Source organism: Crocodylus siamensis, chromosome 1 (assembly GCF_052110815.1).
Source record: "Crocodylus siamensis isolate JL-2025a chromosome 1, ASM5211081v1, whole genome shotgun sequence".
NCBI lineage: Eukaryota > Metazoa > Chordata > Crocodylia > Crocodylidae > Crocodylus > Crocodylus siamensis.
Window position 1 is genome coordinate 157,200,253 of NC_143395.1, and position 21,872 is coordinate 157,222,124.

The 21,872-nt window shown below is 45.4% G+C and overlaps 1 protein-coding gene across 5 annotated transcripts in view; it reads right to left on the bottom strand.

Annotated features, from left to right (window-relative positions):
• The window catches only part of KIF6 (kinesin family member 6), a 421,087-nt gene that overhangs the window by 345,469 nt on the left and 53,746 nt on the right, over window positions 1-21,872 (bottom strand). For 4 of the 5 annotated variants that reach the window (XR_016442273.1, XM_090046733.1, XM_090046752.1 and 1 more), the window contains exons 4-5: window positions 18,395-18,542; window positions 8,815-8,924 (exon numbers count right to left, since the gene is read on the bottom strand). Coding sequence is in view for 2 of the 5 variants with exons in the window: in XM_090046733.1 (XP_089902859.1) it covers window positions 8,815-8,924; window positions 18,395-18,542 (258 nt within the window). In the remaining 3 variants the exon portion in view is untranslated. Of the gene's footprint in view, window positions 1-8,814; window positions 8,925-15,167; window positions 15,207-18,394; window positions 18,543-21,872 lie in introns of those variants that run through there. The other variant, XM_090046742.1, reaches the window with a different exon arrangement.

The following is a 21,872-nucleotide window of genomic DNA, read 5'->3' on the forward strand; positions in this document are numbered from 1 at the left end:
GCAGCAAACTAATTCATTGTGCAGTAAAGCATTACCATCTTCACATGTGCACCATTAACTGCACAGTACATTAGTATGCATGTGGCAGAACACCTTTGGTGCCTGCCACTTTAAGGGCTTAGAGTAAGCAGCAGAGCAGCCTGCAAGTGGTAGCAGTCCCAATCAGGGGTCACATGGCCATCAGGAAGCTGCCTGATTGGGAAGAGGGCACAGCTGTTATGGATAAGAGCAGACCCTGAGCAACAGGGCTAGCAGTTTTGCTGCAAGCAGCTGAAGGGGGAACATAACCCAGCTGGAGCTGCTGCTCACATAATATCTCGGAGGTACAGGGAAGGAACTATGGGGGATGGTAGCTAGTCCTGGGGCATGATCTAAAACTACACCCTGCTAGGGTAGGATGGTGTGGTGGGACTGCCTATGGCAGGGTGGTCACCAGGAAATGCCACACCAGTTGCCTCCCAAGTGAAAGGGTGCCTTATAGCTTCAACCCCCACAATCTGGTGGGTAACCCAGCAAAAGGGACAGGGAGGGGGCCAGGCACATCTATGGACACCTAAGTCTCATAGGGTGCAATACCCAGAGGCCCCAGTGAAGGGGAACCGAGTAATGGCCCCATTGAGGGAGCAGAAAAGTGCCCCAGAGAGGGGCTAGAGACAAAGTTCAGCTGAGTGTGGGGCAAAAGGCAGGCAGCCATGTAGATTAGGGTCTGTGTGAGGGTGGCCTGAATGGTTAAATATGGGTTGGCCAGAGTGTGTGAGTGAAGAAGCCTGAGGGACCATGTAGAGTAGGCCCAAGGGGGACCCAAAGAGCTGTGTGGAGTAGGGTGGGAAGACTGAGGCCCAGGAGTGGGCAATATGTTTGAGGCACTGAGAAGGGCAGAGTGTTAGAGGACCTGAAAGGGGCAGAGTTTGGCTTGGCCATCTTCAACTTGGGATGCCATCTGCAAGACATGGGACACCGGATAGGGGAAGCTGGAGCAGTGTATAACAGCCTCGGCATTGGGGCAGTTAATGGACAGCCTCCCATATTTTTATATCAGTTTTAAAAAGGCAAGACATGGCAGGAAAGGCAGGGCAGACTGCCCTAGGCAAGTGCGCAGGCCAACATTGACCATTTACTGCACAGTACATTAGTCTGTGCACCATTTACTGTGCAGTAAATATGGGTAATTAACTGTGTAGATGCTGACCAGGACCAAATATGTGCACAGGGCCTGGAGACAGCTGCCACTGCAGCCGGCAGAGGTCTCCTGGCCCCACGTGCATGGGGACTGGCCTGAGCTCACTGCCAGCCCCCAGACTAGCACCCTGGGGGAGCCTGGAACTCCTCCTGGCTGCTGCAGGGGGCCAAAGCAGGGTAGGATTCGCCATGTACCAGTAAGCCATTATAGCATTAATAGCATGAGTAGATGCACCCACTAACAAGGATGGGTTGCCAGAAGCACTTCATTCCAGTGATTCAATATCTGAACTGGCATCCAAAAGCATTCTGGACACAATTTAAGATGCTGCTTTTGACCTATAGGGCTCTAAATGGTCTGAACCCTAAGTTCTTATTGGACTGCCTTCTCCCTTATGCCCAATCACAAACCCTAAGGTTAGCTGAGGGCAGCTACCTGCAACTACCATCAGTGCACCACATTCACATGTTGAAATGCACGGGAAGTTGTTCTCTCCAGTTGCTCCTCAGCACTGGAACTTGAGGCCCACCAAAGTCGGAGCCTGAACACCTTCTGGAAGTATTGTAAGACTTTTTTATTTGGGCAGGCATTAAAGCAAACAACTCTAAGCTGTGATATTGTTTAGGGAGGTTTGCTTTCATATTTTCTTAATATTTTACTTGTTTTTATAAGTTATTTTGTTCTTTTATTGTAAGCCACCCTGAGCTTTTCTTGGTAAGGACAGCATAGACAACCTAATAAATGCATAAAATAAAACTGGCTCTTTCTGATATCGTAAGAACCATATAAACTTCAGATAAATTGTACTGTTGCGGAAGGTATCATACTGGAAACATAGAACTGATAAGAATATTCAGAAGCTCTTCAGCTTGACCAATCTTTTATAAAAACAAGAGCTGGAAGTACAGAATCAAGCAGTCTTCCAACTGCTGTTTAAACGTTTGACAATTATTGTGTTTAAAAACAACTTGCAATTGTACACTTCTTCATTTAAGTGAGTACTTAAAATTTTTATGCATTTATGACTGACTCTAAAAGGATTTCCAATGTCAATTTTTTAAAAATAAAAATTAAATGATGATTGCATCTGGACAAACTGTGCTCCAAATTAATTTGAAATGGTTTATCCACAAAAATTACCTGTCAGGTTTAACTGAACGAAAAAGAATGCATGGTGAAATAAGATGTGTATAACGTGCTTGCATTATACTTGCAGTATTAACTTTGTCCTGTGTATAATAGCACCAATTTATATGAAAACAAAATTAAAAATCATAAGCCTATTTCTACAATCCTTGCACAACCAAAGCTCTCATAAATAAAAATAAAATTTGGGTTTATTGAGATTTCTAAATCAAATCACATCAAACCGGGGGGGTTAGACTGGCCTATTGAATATCTGCACAGTTCCCCTATTGATTCAAGTTAGTCTGCTGTGCTCTGATATCCCATCATGTACTGCAGTTTTCTCTTCCCCTCCTCCCCTGCAGGGAGACATTCTGACACTTGGCCCACACTCAGCTGCTCCAGTGCTGAGCAAGTTCTTTCCCCAGGGCTCTCTCATAACCAAGGAAGCCTAACTCCTCTCCCCAGCCTAGCCTTCAGCTGCAGGCTTCACAAACCAGACCCCAGCATGGATCCATCCACTAGTGATCAATGATACCCTGCTGATTATGAAGAATCCCTTGCAGTTAATGAGTTTCTGAGCACTTTGAAGCAGGCAGAGGATGAGAATGTTAGTGCCATTGATGGCCTCCACACATGATGCTCTCCTACAAGTTCACAAAGCAGATGAATCAGTTTGCCAGCACATTTTGGATTACCAGGTATACTTCCTGGATAGCTGCTCTGGCTGTGGACTTGTCCACACCAAAGTGGCTAGCAATGGAGTGAAGGATGTCAGGGGTGGCAAGCTTCCAGATGGTGATGGTGACCTGCCACTCTAGACTCAGGGGTCAAGCGATGCCAATGTCCTGGTGTTTGATGTCAGGGGCTGTAAAGGATGCAGCTGTAGCAGAAGACAACAGGTCTGGCCTTCAAGCCAAAGTGGAATCCATGTGTGTGGCTGTGAAACCACATGACAGGAAGGCATGGGGCTTTGGTGCACATAAATCCAGCGCCTGAGACCAAGCAGCGAGTCTGGTCCTGAGTGCTGCAGGGAGAGGACCTCCTGGGGAGATGGCTGCAGGCAGCCAAGCTACCCAAAAAAGCCAGAAGGCGAAAGACGAGGGGAAACTTATGGCTGGCCATGAGGCAGTGACCTAGAGTGGGGTGAATTTCAGTTGTGCAACAATTTGCTGGTATTTATCTTGAGATTAGGTTTTAGACCACCAGAAGACCAGGTTGAGGCAACAGGGGAGAACAAAGGCCATGGAGGGGTGCCTGGTGGAGCACCCTGGGACAGACAGCCTAGCCTGGGGTCACAGAACCAGGAGGCTGAGGGGTAGCACAGAGAAAACATCCCAGTCCAGGGTCAGGGATGCAGATGGCTGAGAGCTGGGGTAGAGCTACAGCAGCAATGGTGAGGTCAGGGGCCCAAAAGCCTGCTGGAACTAGGCCAAGGCCAGAAGGGCTAAAGTCTGGCATAGGGGGTTGATGCCCAAGATGGACAAAAGCTACACTAGGGTCAGGGGCCCCAGTGAGAAGTGAGAGCCATGCCAAAGGCCTGGCTAACTGAGTGGACTGGTGGACAAACAGGCCAGAGCACCCAGTGGATGAACTCTAAGTATCACTTGCAGGGCATGGGCATAGCTACAGGGAGATCAGAGCCCATGAATATAGCCCATAAGGCAACTGGTGTCCTGAGACACCAATAGGGATAGGGGACCACAGCTTAATGCCTGAGAGGCAAGACTGGGGCTAGCCAAGTAACCTAAAGCTAGCCAAGTAACCTAAGGCTAAGGTGAACTGAGACTTTCTCTGGGACCCTGGTGGAGTAGGACTATACATACTATGAAAGCTCCATCAAGGCATGGCAGGAGAGGTAAAAATGCGAGGGAACTCTGAGGTGCCAGACTGAGGCATGAATCTCTTAGCTCTTGGCTTGGATGGGGGCGCATCATGGCTGTCCCTTGGGACTAGATCCTGCTACAGAGGCCATCTGGGCAATGATGTACAAGAAGATGGTCCAGCACATCTGGAAGTTCTGCAGCCACTGCTCATTGTCCCAAGTGCCCAGGATAATCAGCTTCCACCAGTTGCCACTGGTAGTGCAGGCCCAGAACACCAGTCAACAGTTGGGAGGTACTGCCAGAGTAGCCCAGAGGACATGGTGTCCAGGATAGCCTTTTCCTCATCATCCACATGAAAGTCCTCAGCTAAGTCCAAGAAGTTTGGTGACCACAGGGTGAGGTAAGTGGCCCCACATGAGATACTTGGCTCCTGGGTTGTGGGCATGAAGGGATGTGCCAGTGTGATCATCTGCTAAGCCATCTCCAGGCGGGCATGTGTAACGTCTGACAGCCTCCAGCGAATGTTTTGTAGAATGACAAGAAGAACGCACCAAGGTTCCTGGTTCCATGGTCTTGGGCACATGTGGCAGGGCTCCATAGCAGGGTACAAGCAGAGAAACTAACACATATGCAGTTGCCATGATACTGCCTCCCCAGAGATGGCCGTGGGCTCCCCTAGGGCACCATGACCATGTCGGATCCACCCTATGGGCACCTACTAATCTCGCCTGCCACATCTTGCTAATATAAATGATGAATCAGAAGGCTGCCCTCAAGTTGCTGCTCTGTCACAGCCCTGACAGACTCTTCTGAACCCTGTAGGTGGTTGGACCCCTTATTGGGTCTCACACTCAAGGGGTGCCTTACGATACTCCCAAGCCTTATGGGCTAGATGTATGGTTCCAAAACCTCCCCTTTACCACGCCCCATGCCTCGCAGGTGGCAATTAAATGTTGTCCCTTTTTATGATGCCTCCATCTAGCTTGGCCTCCTGTCATTGCACCCTCTGGCACCGGGCTCTCCACAGCCCTCTTGTTGTGCCCTCTCTGGCGCTGGACTCTCCGCAGTCCTGTTGCTGCACCTTCTCTGGCGCTGGGCTCTCCACACAGTAGTGTGTCCCAATGAGGCCTCCTCCTCCCCAATAGCCTCAGCCCGATCCACTGGTTTAAATAACAACAGAAAACATAAGCCCCTGGGCTACAACACAACAATAATATAGGGTCCACCCTCTATCCCTTTTAAGACGGCACGCTTCTCTCTCAGTCTAATGGGCCTCCTCCCCACCAGCACTTATGAACTCCTATAGCCCCTACCAGCAGCTGAACATGCAGTCAAGCACCTACAAGTAGCTTCCTTCCCTGTTAGCTGCTGACAGAGAACTAACTCTCTAGTCCCAACCCCCAGGTTTTATGTGCACCCAGGGTTTTGCCTGGATCCTAGGGCCTTCTCTCTAGGCAGTTCCTGCCCTTACGGAGCAGGCGCACCTTAGTGCCCTGCGACAGCAATTAACAAGAGAGGGCACTCACTCCAGAAGCCTTTGCGCAGGGCAGGGCAGGAGGGAGGGGTCACTGTGAGGAGGAGCTCCCAAGCAGAGGTGGGGCACGGTTCTTCATGGCGCCCAGGCAATCAGGGCTGGCCCAGATGCTCAGTTGTGCTCGGCAATGTCCAGCAGCCCAGAGAGCCCACAGGGCATGCTAGGATGTGCACAACAGCCCCTGATCTGCAGGCCATTGCCAGTGCAGGCTGCCTGCACACCTCCACAGCAAATGCCTGCACACTGCTCTACAGACTGATCTATACTTTAGGTTGCTCAAACTAAACCATATAACTTAAACCATTTCTTTTCCACGCTTTGTGAATGCTTTTACACTGGAGTAGCTTCTATTTACCCTGAAGAAAATTCAGATTTTTTCTATTTCTAGAGATTTGCCAGTGGTCTTAAAAGATGGAAAAAGAATGGCCACACAGCCTCAAAAACAAATATTCTCTATTTTCACTTAATTATATTTTAATGTACCACAAATGCATACACAGCAAATATGTGCTTATGTTTGTCGGTAATTATTTTTTTACTCAATAATTGTGGCCATATGTAGAAAATACTCTTCTTTTGATTGAGAGACTCCAATTAAATGATTACTCAATACTATACTGAAAGTTCTGTAAACCATAAAATACAGCTGGATGGAAAGGATCTCACCTTCAGAAGAACATTTGCCTGGACTTCTGGGTTCAGAATCCAGCTCTAATCATGTATATGTGGGTCTGTGGGGGAATTTATTTTTTCTGTTTGCATATCTGTTTATATTACCAGCAAAAAAGGGCAATTTTCAGAGACAGCAAACTATATACTTGAACACAACTCATAGAGAAATAGCTGGCATTTTAATGTAATTCGACTAGGCAAGAAAGGCTGGAAATTTTTTTGTAGTCATGCAAGTCTTGCCACCTTTTTCTGTAACAGAATTAGGAAAATAATAGTCTGTTAAATTATCTTCTATCCAATGTCCAGAAGTTAAAATTCTTGATTTCTGAAGAACTGAATTTTATGAGGCTGACCTACATGGTAGTGGGTGGAAGATTAGGAATTGGGAATGGGAAGATGTCTGAAATAAATGGGTAGGTTGGGAGGGTGGGACTACTACAGCCTGCTTGTTGATGCTACTTCAGATGCTACTCTGCACTGTTGCATTAGGATTGTCACTGCCTCCACACATCTATCTCACAAACACTCCCCTACTATCAGCATATTCAGAATCAGTTAGCAATTCACCTATCAAGTAATAAGCAGGCAAATAATTAGTGCCATGTTAAATTGTAGAAACCATGTTTCTTCCTACCTTCCTTTTTATAAGATATTTGTTTCCATTCAATAATACTTTTTTCATTCTCTTATCAAAGACATATTTCCTTTTGTTGGCTCTGGTTTTGCTTTCATGAGAATAAATTCAATCCAGATATAGCTAAATGGTACTCTGTGTTTTTATACCGATTTATATCAGAGTGAATTTGCCTTACTATCGCCAAAGATTGCTCTATCACTTTATTCATATTCATTGAATTCTGCCTTTACATTTAGTTTTTCAAGTACTACCAGTAAGTCTACTTTCCAATGTTTATATTTCTTACGTTTAACTGAATAGTTTTGTATGTCATCATGCTGTGGTTATTCACTGGGTTAAATTGATAAGCAACATAACGTCATGATTAGTATATGGCTTCTAAAGTCAATCCCATTTTACATAATTGTTCACCTTCTTAAGCATTTAATGATGATACTTTCAAAACAATCTGCATATTTTATCATCTTATCTAGTTTTGTTGCTTTCTATTCCATCATGGTATTTTTCTTCATCTCTTCTTTTTACTTTCATTGATTAATTATATTTGCCCAAAGGGAGAGACTGTCACTTAAAACCCAGAGTAAGGGCTAACACAGGAATTAATTGGTGTTTATCATTTGATGTGATCATTCTCATATTTGATACCTATCATTTTTAAATGCTGAATTTCCTCATTTAATGCATATTTTCTATCATACTTGAGACCATTTTCTCCTAGAATTTCCTCCCTCTCTATGGCCCCTCTACATGTTACATTTGTGCTGTGATTAACATGTATGTTATTACTCTCTTGTCCCCTGTGGGAACAACTGTGAAAACACAAATGACTGCCATCTTCTTTAAAAAAAGCCTTTTTAAATTTGAGGGCTCTTATCAAATTCCTCTGTTTTCTCTTCTCTAGGCTAGTTCTTCAGATCTTTCTTTATATGCTGTATTTTCTAGACCTATAATAATTTTTTGTTTCCTTCTGGAATCTTTATAATTTGTCCAACTTTTTTTGCAGAGGTGCAAAATCTGAACGTACTAGTTCAGCTGAGGCTTCACTGCTCTTGAATAGAACGGAAAAATCATTTACCATAACTTGTTTATGGCACTCCTGTTAAATACATCCCAGTATCCCAGAAGATACTAATTCTATATGCTCTTCAATCTTGGCATAAATTAACATGCTTTGTCTTCAGATCTTATAGAAAGGGATTTGTTAAACTGCTGAATACAGGGTCTTTCCATAAGCATACATAATCCCTTCCTTACTCAGATCATGCAAATGTTAATAGTGTATCAGTATTTCATCAGTGGAATTATGCTTTGATGATTATCTATCCTGAAAAAGACGGTTCTGTGTTTTTGAATTTCCTCTTGGCCTTTCCATCTCCTATTGTTTCACAAGGTTCCAAATTTGAAACGAAATTACCCATGAAGGAAAAGGCCCCAACTGAAAAAGCAGGAATTTTATTTTTACTATTTAGAAGCAATAATATTCTGTTTCATCTGTTGTCTCCTCCACATATGCACATAAAGCAAACAGTAAATGTCTCTGACAAGAAAGAATTGCAACTACCTCATATCCCTTTCTTACAACGACCCTATTAAGAGGACTTCATCCTCTTAATATTAGTCTTGCAGACCCCACCTTCAATAATGCCTCCATTATTTGTAATACCCACACATACAACAATGAAAACTTTTCAAAGTGTTAAAGAAAATTTAAAAAAAACTATTTTGAGTCCATTAAAGCTAAGGTCAGTACCATACAATTTCAAAGGAACAAAGTGCAATAGGGCATCTGAAAGTGATTACTTTTTTGTGCCCAATGATTCTTTGAAGTTTCGTTACTCACGGTAAGTCTTCCAATCTGGAGGCTTCATGTCTTGGGTCCAAAAGATCATAACCACACTCATTGTAGATTTCCAAGTAGGAAACATTGGTTGTGTACACTTTGCTGCTGTCCTGAATAGGAAAGGAAATAAAAAGAAGAGCTATAAATAGCAAGCAAAGTCTCAGGGCAGATGGACAAATTTATCACTATAGCTTCCATGTTGCCTCATCACCCTGTTTCTCATTCTTTTCCTGGATATGTTTTACATTTTCAATTCGTGACACTTTTAAGTTTGTCTGTTACCATACGAATGAAGGCTTAAAAAAAAAGGGACCTACGCCCATCATCAGAAGCAAGTTTAGTCTGTTATTTTTTTTTATTGGTTCCATATATCTAAAAAAATCTGTATACATTTAGAATGTGGCTGCTTGGTTGCAGAATTGTGTAACATACTATTTTTCACTTCAATGACAAAGAGCCATGTTACTAAAGAGGTAAACCCTCATATTATGGATAAAAAGACTATCCTTAAATAACAACATAAAGATTTACTTCATTTAGAAACTCCAGTGACACTTTGTTTTCCATGTTCTTTATCAAAATATTTAACCGTGACATATGCTGTCAACTATCCTCTGTAGCCCTTCTGCATTCTATACTTTCAGAATGTAACATAACCCAACTGGTTCCTGCAGACAGGATTCTCTCCTCCCCAGGAGTCAAAACCAAACAAAGTAAAACTCAAACTGAGCTACAGTTTACAAAATGTGAGTGAATGAATTTATTTCATTGGATAAAGCAACTGTAAAAGCAACCACATCATGCCTGTAGTGAGAGTTTCCTACTCAAATCTGCTAACTTTATTTTATAAGGCTATTTTGAGAAAAGAGCTGTTTATTTTTTTACTGAATAACATTATTTAATATAAGATTTTAATTGATTGTGACAGATTAGTATTTCATGGAATATGAAATATACCCTGTTTTGAAAGACATACTGTGGTAAATGAGAAATCTGTATCATGAAACTGTGAAAATTGTAGAGGAAATTTTTGAACAGAACAAAGAGATGTATTAGACTGTGATTCTCCTCACTCTTAGTTGTAGCCAGTTGTGCTTCCTTGAACCTGCGGTGACTGGTCCAATTCAAGTTACAGGTGGGCAGGAATAGATCCATCTCACATTGCTGGTATGACTCCTCTATATAAATTTGCTACACTGCACTAAATGAGGAGGGCAATCTAATAATTGATGATGTGGGGGAAGGCTAAAGTAATGAATGGCTATTTTTACTTCAGTCCTTACAAATAAGGTCAGCTAGCAGATAGTGAGCACCTTTAGCAGCAAAGAGAGGAGAGAAAATAACCAGCTCAGAGTAGGGAAAAAATAAGTTAGAGATTACTTAGTCAAGCTGAATGTTTTCAAATCAGCAGGGTCAAATGAGATTCACCTGGAGTACACCTGAAATTGAATAAGCCAATTGAAGAACCATTAGCTATTATCTTAGAGAAGGCAGGGCAACCTCTATATAAAGGGAAAAGGACAACTATAGTTCCCATCTTTAAAAAAGGGAAAAGGAGGATTGAAGGAATTAAAGACCAGTCAAGTGTATCCTTGATACCTGGTAAGATTACAGAATGTATGATCAAACACCTGGCAAAGGATCAGGAACAGCCAATATGGGTTTGTTGAGAGCAAGTCATGGTTGACCAACCCGATTTCTTTCTATAACAAGGTGACGGGCTTTGACAGGGGGAATGCAGTGGATACGATATTCCTTAACTTTAGTAAGGCTTTCAGCAGGGCTGTGCAAAGCTTTGGTCACTGATTTGATTTGGCAGAGATTTGGCCTGATTCAGTGGCTGAATCTCCAAATCTGAACTGAATCAGGAGATCTATTAATCTCTCTAAATTGAATGGGAACCTTCCAAATTGGTTTGGAGAGATTCGGAAAGATTTGATGATTCGGACATAGACACAGCTTTAAATGTTTCAAGGTAGCAGGTGGCTCACGAATGCTGAGATGCTGGGGCAGATGAAGCATGCCACAGTAGCGCAGGAAGTGTCCCTAAGGTGATTGGCAGCAGACCCGGAAGTGGACCAGAAGCACTTCTGATCCATTTCTGGGTCCACCAGGGAATGCACAGGGCGCTCCCCACACGCCTCCTGGCTCAGCGACTGGTGCCTCCTAGGTCTGAAGGGGCACCTGGGGTCCCCCTGCAGCCAATCACCGAACAGCAGACTCATTTCACTTGATTTGCAAGTGACAAATCCTTGTAGCTTGTAGCTCTTTTTTTGCAACAAGAGCATAATCAGCTAACTCCCACTATTAGATTCTAGGAAAATATGGATGAAACAGCTACCATCACAAAAGGAGCATCTATGCTTTCTCTGCACCCTGGATGGTAACTGGAGATCTACTGTCTGTAGGATCACAGACCTAGGTTTATATATAAATTCAGTAGCCAAAACCAACACACAGATTTTGTATAGGTGCAGCAACCACTTATGCAGCACACTGAACTGCTCTTCTTATCTGCCTGGCTATAATCACATGGCATTTCCTTTTCAATGGATAAACATTGAACATTTACACAAGTTTTGCGTAGGAAGAAGTGAATTTCTCATTGCCAGTTGTCACGGAGCGGGGTCCTAGGAGCAGCCGTGATCTCTCCGGATGCCCCCTACCATGCCAAGTCTGAGATAAAGCACCCTCATTCTCGCCCGCCATGTCTTTGATGTTAGGTATTTTATAAGGGAGGCTGCCTTTTTGTCCCCCTTGGACACGGTGCTCTGGTGTATCCTGGCCCCTGTTCTGTATTGACTGACTTGGTGCACCCCAGCCTTATGGGCTATGTGTGGCTCCTACCACCCCTGTACCATGCCCCAAGCCTCACAGATGTACTGGATGTCGTATGGTCGATCCCTGGCTTGCCTTGCAATTGCCCGTGCCCTCACGCGCTCCCTGGGCTTCTCTCACACTGGCCCAGGCCCTCACGGGCTCTCTGGCCTCTTTCACAATGGTCTGCACCCTCACGGATGCTCTCTGGCTCGCCTTAGGGCCTGCACCCCACGGGCGTTCCCTGACTTCTCTCACAGTTGCCCCATGCCCTCACAGACGTTCCCTGGCCTCTCTTTTCTCGCAGTTGCCCGTGCTCTGTGCAGATGCCCCCTGGCCTCTCTCGTGGTTGCCTGTGCTCTCACTGATGCATGCTAGGGCCTTCTCTTGCAACCATGCCCGCTCCAGGGCCTTCTCTCACAACCGTGCCCACTCCGGGGCCTTCTCTCACGACCATGCCCGCTCCGGGGCCTTCTCTCTATTGGAGCTCAGGTGGCCGTAGCCGTGCCTGGCCCTGAACCCCCCTCCTTGGGTCTCAAAGCAAGTGCCCTCTGGGCTTCTCACCTGCGCCCACCCTTGGGTTTCTCACAATTGGGGCTCAGGTGGCTGTAGCCGTGCCTAATCCCCTCCTGGGTCTACAAGTTCCTGTGGGGCTCAGGCAGCCTCAGCCTTACCTGGCCCCCAATTCTCTGTGCCACTTCTCAGGGCTGGGGTCAGTGCACCCCTGAATGCTGTGCCCTCTCTGGCACCGGGGTCCCCACACTACCGTGGAGGTTGTATGAGGCCTCCTCCAAACCCTATTAGCCTCACCCGGTCCTCCGGTCTTATAAAACTACAAACAGAAAACTCAAGCCCCTGGGCTACAACGTAAACTCTAAGCCATCTCACTAACCATCATTCAAATCCCTACCAGGGCTTCCTCCACCCGGTATCCTCAAACAGAAGCTGCTCAGGCCATCAGGCTTCTCTACTCTGCTTACTCCTGCAGAGGTCCTTCCTCGGCTGCTAGCGGAGAACTGCCTGCCTGGCCCCAGCCTGGATTGTGTTTATATAGGTCAAGTGCTGCCCCCTTCCGGTCAGCTGACCAACTGCGGTTGCCCCGGCAACTGTATCCCTTTATAGGAGCAGGGCACTGAAGTGCCCTGCAACACCAGTGAAATCCTCCACTATAAATAGAGACCTACTTAATTTGTGGCCAGACAAAGGAATTTTCACAGCTTGGTTGCAGCATAAAGAGCTGATTTCATGGGCATTTCCCAGAGACACCGCCCCTTGACACTGACTGCCAGAGAGGCCCTGAGGGGAGGAAAGGAAAATGGGGCAGCCGCCATCTTGGCCATTGGCTGCCCTTCATATGGTCCAGCCCCTCGCCAATGATTGGTGGAGAGACTCCAGGGCCAAGAAGGGACAAGGGGGTGGCCACCATCTTGGCTTCTGAGTGCCCTTTGTGCCACCCGATGCCCTCACCAGCCAGGGCCCTCCCTTCCTAGGCAGGCTGCAAGGCAGCAAGGAATTCCAGCTTTTACTGGAGAGCCAACATTTTATTTTAATAAGTTTTTAAAATTGATTTCACAGACAATTGTGCATTTTGCGGTTTCCACAAAATCGTAAATTAAGTAGTTCCCTAACTGTAAAATGTACTGTATGCCTGTCTAGAAAGTCCACATATTTTATTTAATTGTTTGCTTAGAACTAACTGTGTTACCAATGTATCTTTTTAAATGAAAAAAGCCAGGCACTGCTAAACATTTATTTGCATGGTTCTATGTCTCAAAAGGAGACTTGTGCAATTATATACAATAATAGAAGCTGTTTCATTTCCATCATCCCATCCACCAAAAATACTCTTCTTTCAAAGACGCTTCACTCTACTCTTACTATAACTTATAAAGCAACAGGGAGGTTACAATTCACCAAAAGCATAGTGAAGTAATAACAACAAGCATATTTGTATAATACATCTTAGGATTTAATGCAATTTTTAAAAATAAAACAGTGCATTCATGTTGCCTATGACTATTTCCCTTACTTCAGCATATTTAAAGGGCCGACTATAAATGAAAAAAAAGAATGGAAGAACAGAAAGGACCTCCCTGGCACGCATTACATTTAAAACAGGATTAACAGGTTGATCACACCTTAAATAGTAACCGGGGACATGTGCAATTTAATTTAAGGCATGATAATTCAGTAAACAAGCCATAAATGTATTCCACATATAATGTGGCATGACTGTGGCTCATTTGTATCATATCTTAAAATGAATGTGTGGCCAAGACCTGTCAAAACTCTGTAAGCCGCCTAGCTGAGCAGCACAGGGGGTTGTGACAGCTCCTGGTATATATGGAGCCAGTAACAGGTGCTGCAGCCCAATGTTGGGCTCCCCATATACCGGTAGCTGCACAAACCCTGTGTGCTGCCCAGCTGGGAGACACACATGGTTTCATAGCTCTCCATACATGGGAAACCAGGCATTGGGCTGCTGGTGCTGGTCTCCTCAGGCAAGGGGAGCTATAACACCACATGTGCTGTTCATATCAGTAGCAGACAGGGTTCAGCCAACTCTTAGCGCATGGGAAGCCCAGCATCAGGCTGCATGCTGGGCTCCCCATGCTCTAAGCCAAATGTCAGCTGGGGCAGGGGATCAGTTTGGTTCCCAGCCCCAATTCACAATGAGCTGACTGGTTTCATTTTGCTGGTGCTCCCCCGGGTAATAAGTACACCCTCCTACCATCCCTATACATGTCCCATGCCTCGCTGATGTCTCACAGTGTGTTCCATCTCCAGTTCAAAGCTGGATCCAACTCAACGCATAGTTGTGTCTCTCCCATGCTGACTTCCCAGGCCATACACACACCAACCTCCTCTCACCAGGGCCTCTTGCACTGCCCTGGCTCTCACCTGGTCTCTTGTAGGATGCCTATCCAGGCCACACTCACTCCGCCCTACTCAAATTGATCCTCAGGCTTTTCTCTCTACTCCTCGATCAGTCCTGGTGCGGTCTTTTGAGCCTCTCCCATGACCCTCACCTGAATGGGACTGAGCGATTGCTCAACTATGGGACTACTTCATCACTGGCCCCTCACCAGACCACTACACCCTTCTCTCAGGCCATAACTGCACCCCCTACTCTCTGGGGCCTGGGGTCTTCCACCCCTACAGGTTCAGGTGCCTTAAGTGTGCCTGACCTTCACTCCATCCTCTCCCAGGGCCAGGGTTTTACACCCATAGGACTCAGGTGCTGCTCATTCAATTCATCTGGCCCCTGCTCCAGGGTCCAACACCCCATAGGGCTCAGGTACAGCTACTCTGCATGCCTGGTCCCCTTTAACCCTCCTAGTAACCCACCCAAAGGTGGAGGCAGGGGTTTAGGTATCCAACCCGCCTTACACCGGGTAGGTTCTTGGTCCTGGTATTTAGGTGGTCCTGCCCTGCCATAGGCAAGCCCACCAGGCCTCCCTATCTCGGCAGGGTGCAGTTTTAGGTCATGCCCAGAACCAATGAGACCTCCCCCTTCACAACAGCCTCACTCTTACCTCCAAGATATTCCTGGAGCAGGAGCTCTGCTGAGCGACGTTACTCCCCAGGCAGCTGAACACCAACCGCTCTGCTCTTACAACAGAGCTCTCCCAAAATGGCTGATCTCCAAAAATCACTGCTCTCATCAGCCACCTGACAGCTCCCTGCTCCAGCCCTTAAAGCAACAGACACCCAAAGAGGTGTTCTGTCACAGTGGCCACTTTGTTCCTGCTGGCAAGCTAAACCTTTAGCTGCTTCAGACAAAGGACTTCCACTGGCTTCAACTGACATTCCACATGTGAATAATCTACAAAACTCGATCCTTTAGAGTAGAATTTACTACTTCTGAAAGTCTCCTCTAGATTACTGTTAACCAGTATTTGAGGTCTAGATACCTTTTTAAAGAAGATCTATAGATACCATTAAAATGTTAAATAAGTAACAGATGGACAAATGCATCTTGAAAAGAATGTATTAGTGGGGAAAATCTTTTATCTCATCTTGTACTATTTATAGTTTTACTTGTTCATGTGGTACACATGTGCAGTTATGGAGAGAAACTTGTTTAACATCTGCCTACTCTAATGCCCCAGCTCAGACAGTGAATCAGCCTCTTACATATTTGTACTGAATACATATTTAAAGTAAAAGTAAACCAAAAAGGTTACTGTGGTAGGGATATCTTTGATTTAGAATAACTAAAACATTTGAGATACTGAAATTTAAAACTGTCAGGCATAATATTTTTATGCATATTAGTATTATGTTTCTATCATATATGCCTATAAGCAAGTAACTGGCATTGATTAATAACACCTAGTAAAATAAATCCTGTTAATTAAATAACCAAAACATTGTTAAAAGACTTTCAAAGAGTTCTATCCAGAGAAATCAGAATATAATATGTGTTTTATGAAGGTTATAAGGTTAATGATACAAGGGAAATTTAGGTTAGATATTAGGAAAAACTTCCTCACTAGTTGGGTAGTATAACACTAGAACAAGCTACCCAGAGAAGTTGTGGAATCTCCATCCTTAGAGGTTTTTAAGACCCAGCTAGACAAAGTCTTGACTAGGACAATATAGTTGGGAATGGTCCTGCTTTGAGCAGGGGGTTGGACTAGATGACCTCCTGAAATCCCTTCCAACCCTAATTTTCTATGATTCTATGATTTTAAGGTTTAACCAAACAAGCAAAAAAAAAGGTAACTCAAAAGAGATGATAAAACATTAGTTCCACTACTCTTCTTGATCTATGGCTTCTAGGACTCAATAACAAAAACACTTTCATAATTCATAATTCATGCAAACATCTATGTAATGGGGAACCAACTCCAATCCCTGTTCCGGCCAAGGAATGCTATCGGGACAGGATCGGGGAACAAACTTACCCTGAAAAATCCAGTGGGGTTGAATGGCCACTGGAGCAACCAGGCGAGAGGTCCATGTATGGTCCAGGGGGAAAGAGCCAAACCTTGGGCATATGTGATCACGTGAAGAGGGAATGAGTCCTCATTGGTGGGAGTTCTGGCAGTCTCGAAAGAAAGAACCGGCACACTTGGTACCCTCCGGAGCGTGGAATGCATGGCAGGCTGAGAATGCTGTGCAACCCACATAAAGATGCAGAGCTGGGATCTCCCAGCAGCATCCCAGGGACCCAGTGGAGTGGTCCAGGAAACAAGGAAGGCTCAAAAGCAGCCTAGTGAGGGATACAAAGTGAGTGAAGAGGAGCTTGACTGGCAGAAAGGCCAGTGAGGTTCCCATGAAGATAATGAGTTAAACATGTGACCACAGGCTGTTGATAAAGTGCTGACATTATCATACACGTCTGGAACCTCTCACATTGATGACAAGCAAAAGGAAAATGAATGGGATTTGTATAAGATATAGAGACTTGATAGGATTGGGGTAGAATTAACTAAGCTCCTACAAGACAAGGGAAGCCCATGGGATCCATTAATGCTATTGTTATTTTAGGGATTAAGAGAGACTGCAGAATTTATTGATAATTGATTACTCTTTCATGAATTAAAAGAGACTATGGATCTCAGTAATAATTACTCTCATCTGAAGTAAGAGAGACTGCCGAATTCATTGATGATTTGCCCCTCTCCCATGAATCAGGAGAGATTATTAAATTCATCAATAATTAACTGAACTTTTATGATATCACGAAACAAACTAGGCAGTGACTGGCATTCCTGACTAGACCAAGAACTGATTACATCACACCAGGAAAGGCTCGAAGGAGACACTAGGTTGGGAGCCTATAAAGGAGAATATGAAAGTGAGCATCTTGGAGCATGAGTAGCAGTTGGATCAAAAGAGGCCAAATGGCAGTAACTGCCTGAGGGGTACAGGAGTCCCAAGTTAAGGTGACAGATTTGGGCCACCTGGCCAGCAGTGGAAAGGAGCAGGGTGTAGGAGTGGGAGGAACCCTTAGGAGAGGACAGCCTTCAGTCAGGTGGATCTCTGCTCTTCTCTGGACAACTAACTGCCCTTTAATTGTCTTAACAACGAGGCATGGCAGGTAAGAATGAAGGGAAATGAAGGCAGAGATCCAGTACACCCAGACCAGAGAAGTGGTCCCTTTCACACCTTCCTACAAACTACAGTAAAATCCCTGTTTTCCTGGATTTTACTAACTGGCACATGCTACTAACTGGAATTTCTGTCTGGCCGGACATGGGGGGGAGGAGGGGAAGGAGCTTGCATGTGGCTGCTGCTGCAACCGCCACATCCACCACACCGTGCTGCTACCTTTCCGCACGAGGCCACCACCACTTCCCCCAGGCTCTGCTCCACATGCAGATGCTGCCATCCCCTCCATGTCCAGACAGAAACCCTGTGCCCTCAGGTAACCGGCAGTTTTACATTACCAGCACCCCCCATTCCCCACTCATGCCAGTTATAAGGGATTTACTATACAATGTAAATAGGACGTCTTATAAGAAAACCTAGTATTTAAGCAAATAGCACTCTAGGCCATCCAGAATATGATGCTCTTATAAAGAAATAACAGCATAAGTTGCCTATTATTTTTCAGCGTCTGGGAAACAAGCCAGTTCATCTAGCACTACTAATACTGGCTTTACAGAAATGCCATCGTTTCAGGGTAGATTTCCTTTCTTTACTGGGCTTTAAGTCAGGTTTTATCATAACCTTACCATTAAGATTGTTTCTTGTGACTTAATGCAGTATGCATAAATTGGGTGTTTAAAAACAACAGAAAAGAGTTCTGTACCTTCTGCAATTGCTGAAAAATGTAAGACAGGGTCCTGGGAATGATGCCTCGATCACTATAACGCTCTGCTCCTCCAGTGATGGTAAAAGTTTTGCCACTGCCTGTCTGTCCATATGCAAAGACAGTACCATTATATCCAGATAGAGCACTAAAAATGAAAAAGTACATAAGATGTTATTTTTCATGGACTGCTCTTAATGCTTCACCAACAACTGGATTCAAGGTCCAGTGTAATCAATGGAAGTCTTTCAACTATTTTCAGGAGGATCAGCCCCAAAACACATTTATTTTGGATCACATGAAACTCCTAGAATGCCATGAGCTGACTTATGTCCGAGTTAAATATCATCAGATAATAAAGTTTACTAGTATCTCCATACTTTTATTGTGCCAGGAAATAAGGAAGGTCCATATTACTAGGGCTGGATCATCTTTGCAAGATTAGGATGCAGTTACTAAGATTGGCAAAACACAATACTCTCAGACACCCAGTACATGACAGTTTAGCATTACTGAGGAATCCATGAATATTTCCAAACTACATACTGACTTGACAAATTTAGGGCAAAATTAGGGCAACCAGAGAGGTCTGTATTGCTCTTAGAAACTCATCAAGCTATGCCTGTATTAGAAAAACCTTATTGGTATAAATAAGCATATTTTTCCAGCAAGACTCACAGACTCATAGACATTAGGGCTGGAAGGAACCTCAGAAGATCGAGTCCAGCCCCCTGCCCAAAGGGCAGGAAGTCAGCTGGGATCATAGGATCCCAGCAAGATAAGCATTCAATTTACTCTTGAAGGTGTTCAATGTAGGTGCTTGAACCACCTCCGATGGCAGGCTATTTCAGAAATTGGGGGGTAGGACAGTAAAGAAATTCTTTCTTATGTCCAGCCTGAAACGGTCTTGCAGTAGTTTATAACCCTTTGTCCTCGTTATCCCTTGGGGAGCTCTGGTGAACAAACGTTCCCCCAGATCCTGGTGGTCACCCTGATAAACTTATAGGTGGCCATCAGATCACCCCTGAGCCTGCGCTTTTCCAGGCTAAAGAGCCCCATGGCTCTCAGCCTGTCATCATAAGGTCTGTTTTCCTGACCTCTGATCATGCATGCGGCTCTTCTCTGGACCCTCTCAAGCTTCTCCACATCCTTTTTGAATTGTGGAGCCCAAAACTGGACACAGTACTCCAGCTGTGGCCTCACCAAGGCCGAGTACAACGGGATTTGCTTGAGAAGCATCTATGGATGCAAGCCAGCGTTTTGGTCGCTCTACTAGCCACAGCATTGCATTGCAGGCTCATGTTCATCTTCTGGTCAATGCTGACCCCCAAGTCTCTTTCTTCCATAGTGTTAGCCAGTGTAGCACTGCCGAGCCTATAAGGATGCTGCAGGTTTTTGCTCCCAAGGTGGAGAACCTTGCATTTTTCAGCGTTATACACCATCAGGTTCTCATCCGCCCATTCTGAGCCTGTCCAGGTCAGCCTGGATCGCCCTCCTGTCTTCCGGTGTGGATGCTTTGCCCCAAAGTTTGGTGTCATCAGCGAACTTAGCCAGTCCACTTCTGACTCCAATGTCCACATCATTAATGAAAATGTTGAACACTATGGGTCCAAGGACAGCCTTGGGGGACCCCACTGGGCACAGGACACCATGATGAGTGACTGCCATCAATTACTACCCTTTGGGTCCGACCATGGAGCCATTTTCCCAGCCAGCAGATCGTGGTGGACCCAAGGCCACAACTGGCCAGTTTGGCCAAGAGATGATCATGGGATACCAGATAGAAGGCTTTTTTGAAGTCAAGATATATGACATCAATCTCTTCTCCCTTGTCCACGTGATAGGTCACCTGGTCATAGAAGGAAATGAGATTGGTCAAGTAAGACCTACCCGCAACAAACCTGTGCTGACTATCCCTCAGGATGTTGGCATCTGCCAGTCCATTAGGGATGGCCTCTTTAATAAACTTTTCTAAGATCTTCCCCAGGATAGAAGTCAGGCTGGTGGGCTTATAGTTAGCTGGATCCACTTTCCTCCTTTTCTTAAAGATAGGCACCACATTGGCCTTCTTCCAGCCTTTGGGCATTACATCAGAGCGCCAGGAGTTTTCAAAGATCCATGCCAGAGGCTGGGCTATAATGCTAGCCAGCTCCTTAAGCACGCTGGGGTGTAGATTGTCAGGGCTGGCTGACTTGAAGGTATCCAGCCTGTCAAGGTGTTCCTTCATGAGGTCAGCATTAATGGAGGGCAGGGGATCTCCCTCACCGGGACCTCCCTGTCCCATGGTGGGCAATGGGCATCCCATGAGACTGATGAAAGACTGATGCAAAGTACCCAAAACAAGAGTTTTGTTTGTTTGTAGCTATGGAGACAAAGCTGTACTTTGATTTCTTAAAGTAAAATTACCAATCATGAGCAACCCCGCCTATAACAATAAAAGCTGGTATAGCTATGTTTACACTGGGAGCTTCTGCCAGCACAGCTGCCAGTCAGTAACTGTGCTAGCAGAACTGCCTAGCATAGACATGGCTTAAGCATTTTTTCTGCCAGCCACCATTACTTCTGCTGTGCTAAGATTTCATAGAATCATAGAAGTAGGGTCAAAAGGGACCTTGTAGAGCTTCAAGTCCGACCCCCTGCATGGGCGGGAGAAAAACTGGACTCAAATGAGTCCAGCCAGGTAGGCATCAAGCCTCCTCTTAAAGACCCCCAGGGTAGGAACCAGCACCACTTCCCTTGGAAGTTGGTTCCAGCTCCTAGCCGCCCTGACTGTGACGTAGTTCTTGCGGATATCTAATCTAAACCTACTCTCCAATAACTTGTGTCCATTATTTCTTGTTATGCCAGGGGGAGCTAGGGGAAACAGTGTCTCTCCCAAACCCTTCTGGTCCCCCCTAGTGACTTTATAGACGGTCACCAGGTCCCCCCTCAGCCTTCTCTTGTGAAGGCTGAACAGGTTTGGGTCCTGCAGTCTTTCATTGTAGGGTCTGCCCTGTTGTCCCCAGATCATGCGGGTGGCCCTCCTCTGGACCCTTTCAATGTTGTCCACATCCCTCCTGAAGTGGGGCGCACAGAACTGGATGCAGTACTCCAGCTGTGGCCTGACCAGCGTTGCATAGGGGGGAGGATCACCTCCTTGGCTCTACTTGAGATGCACCTGTGGATGCACGACAAGGTGCGGTTAGCCCTGCCAACCGTGACCTCGCATTGTTAGCCCATGTTCATCTTGGAGTCAATAACGACTCCAAGATCCCTTTCTGCCTCCATGCTCTCAAGAAGGGAGTTTCCCATTCTATAAGTGTGCTGCTGGTTTCTACTGCCCAAATGCAGCACCCTGCACTTTTCAGTATTGAAACTCATCCTGTTTATGTTAGCCCACCCCTGTAACCTATCCAGATCTTGCTGCAATCTTTCCCTCCCTACTAGTGTGCTCACCTCACCCCAAATTTTGTTATCAACAGCAAATTTAAACAGGGTG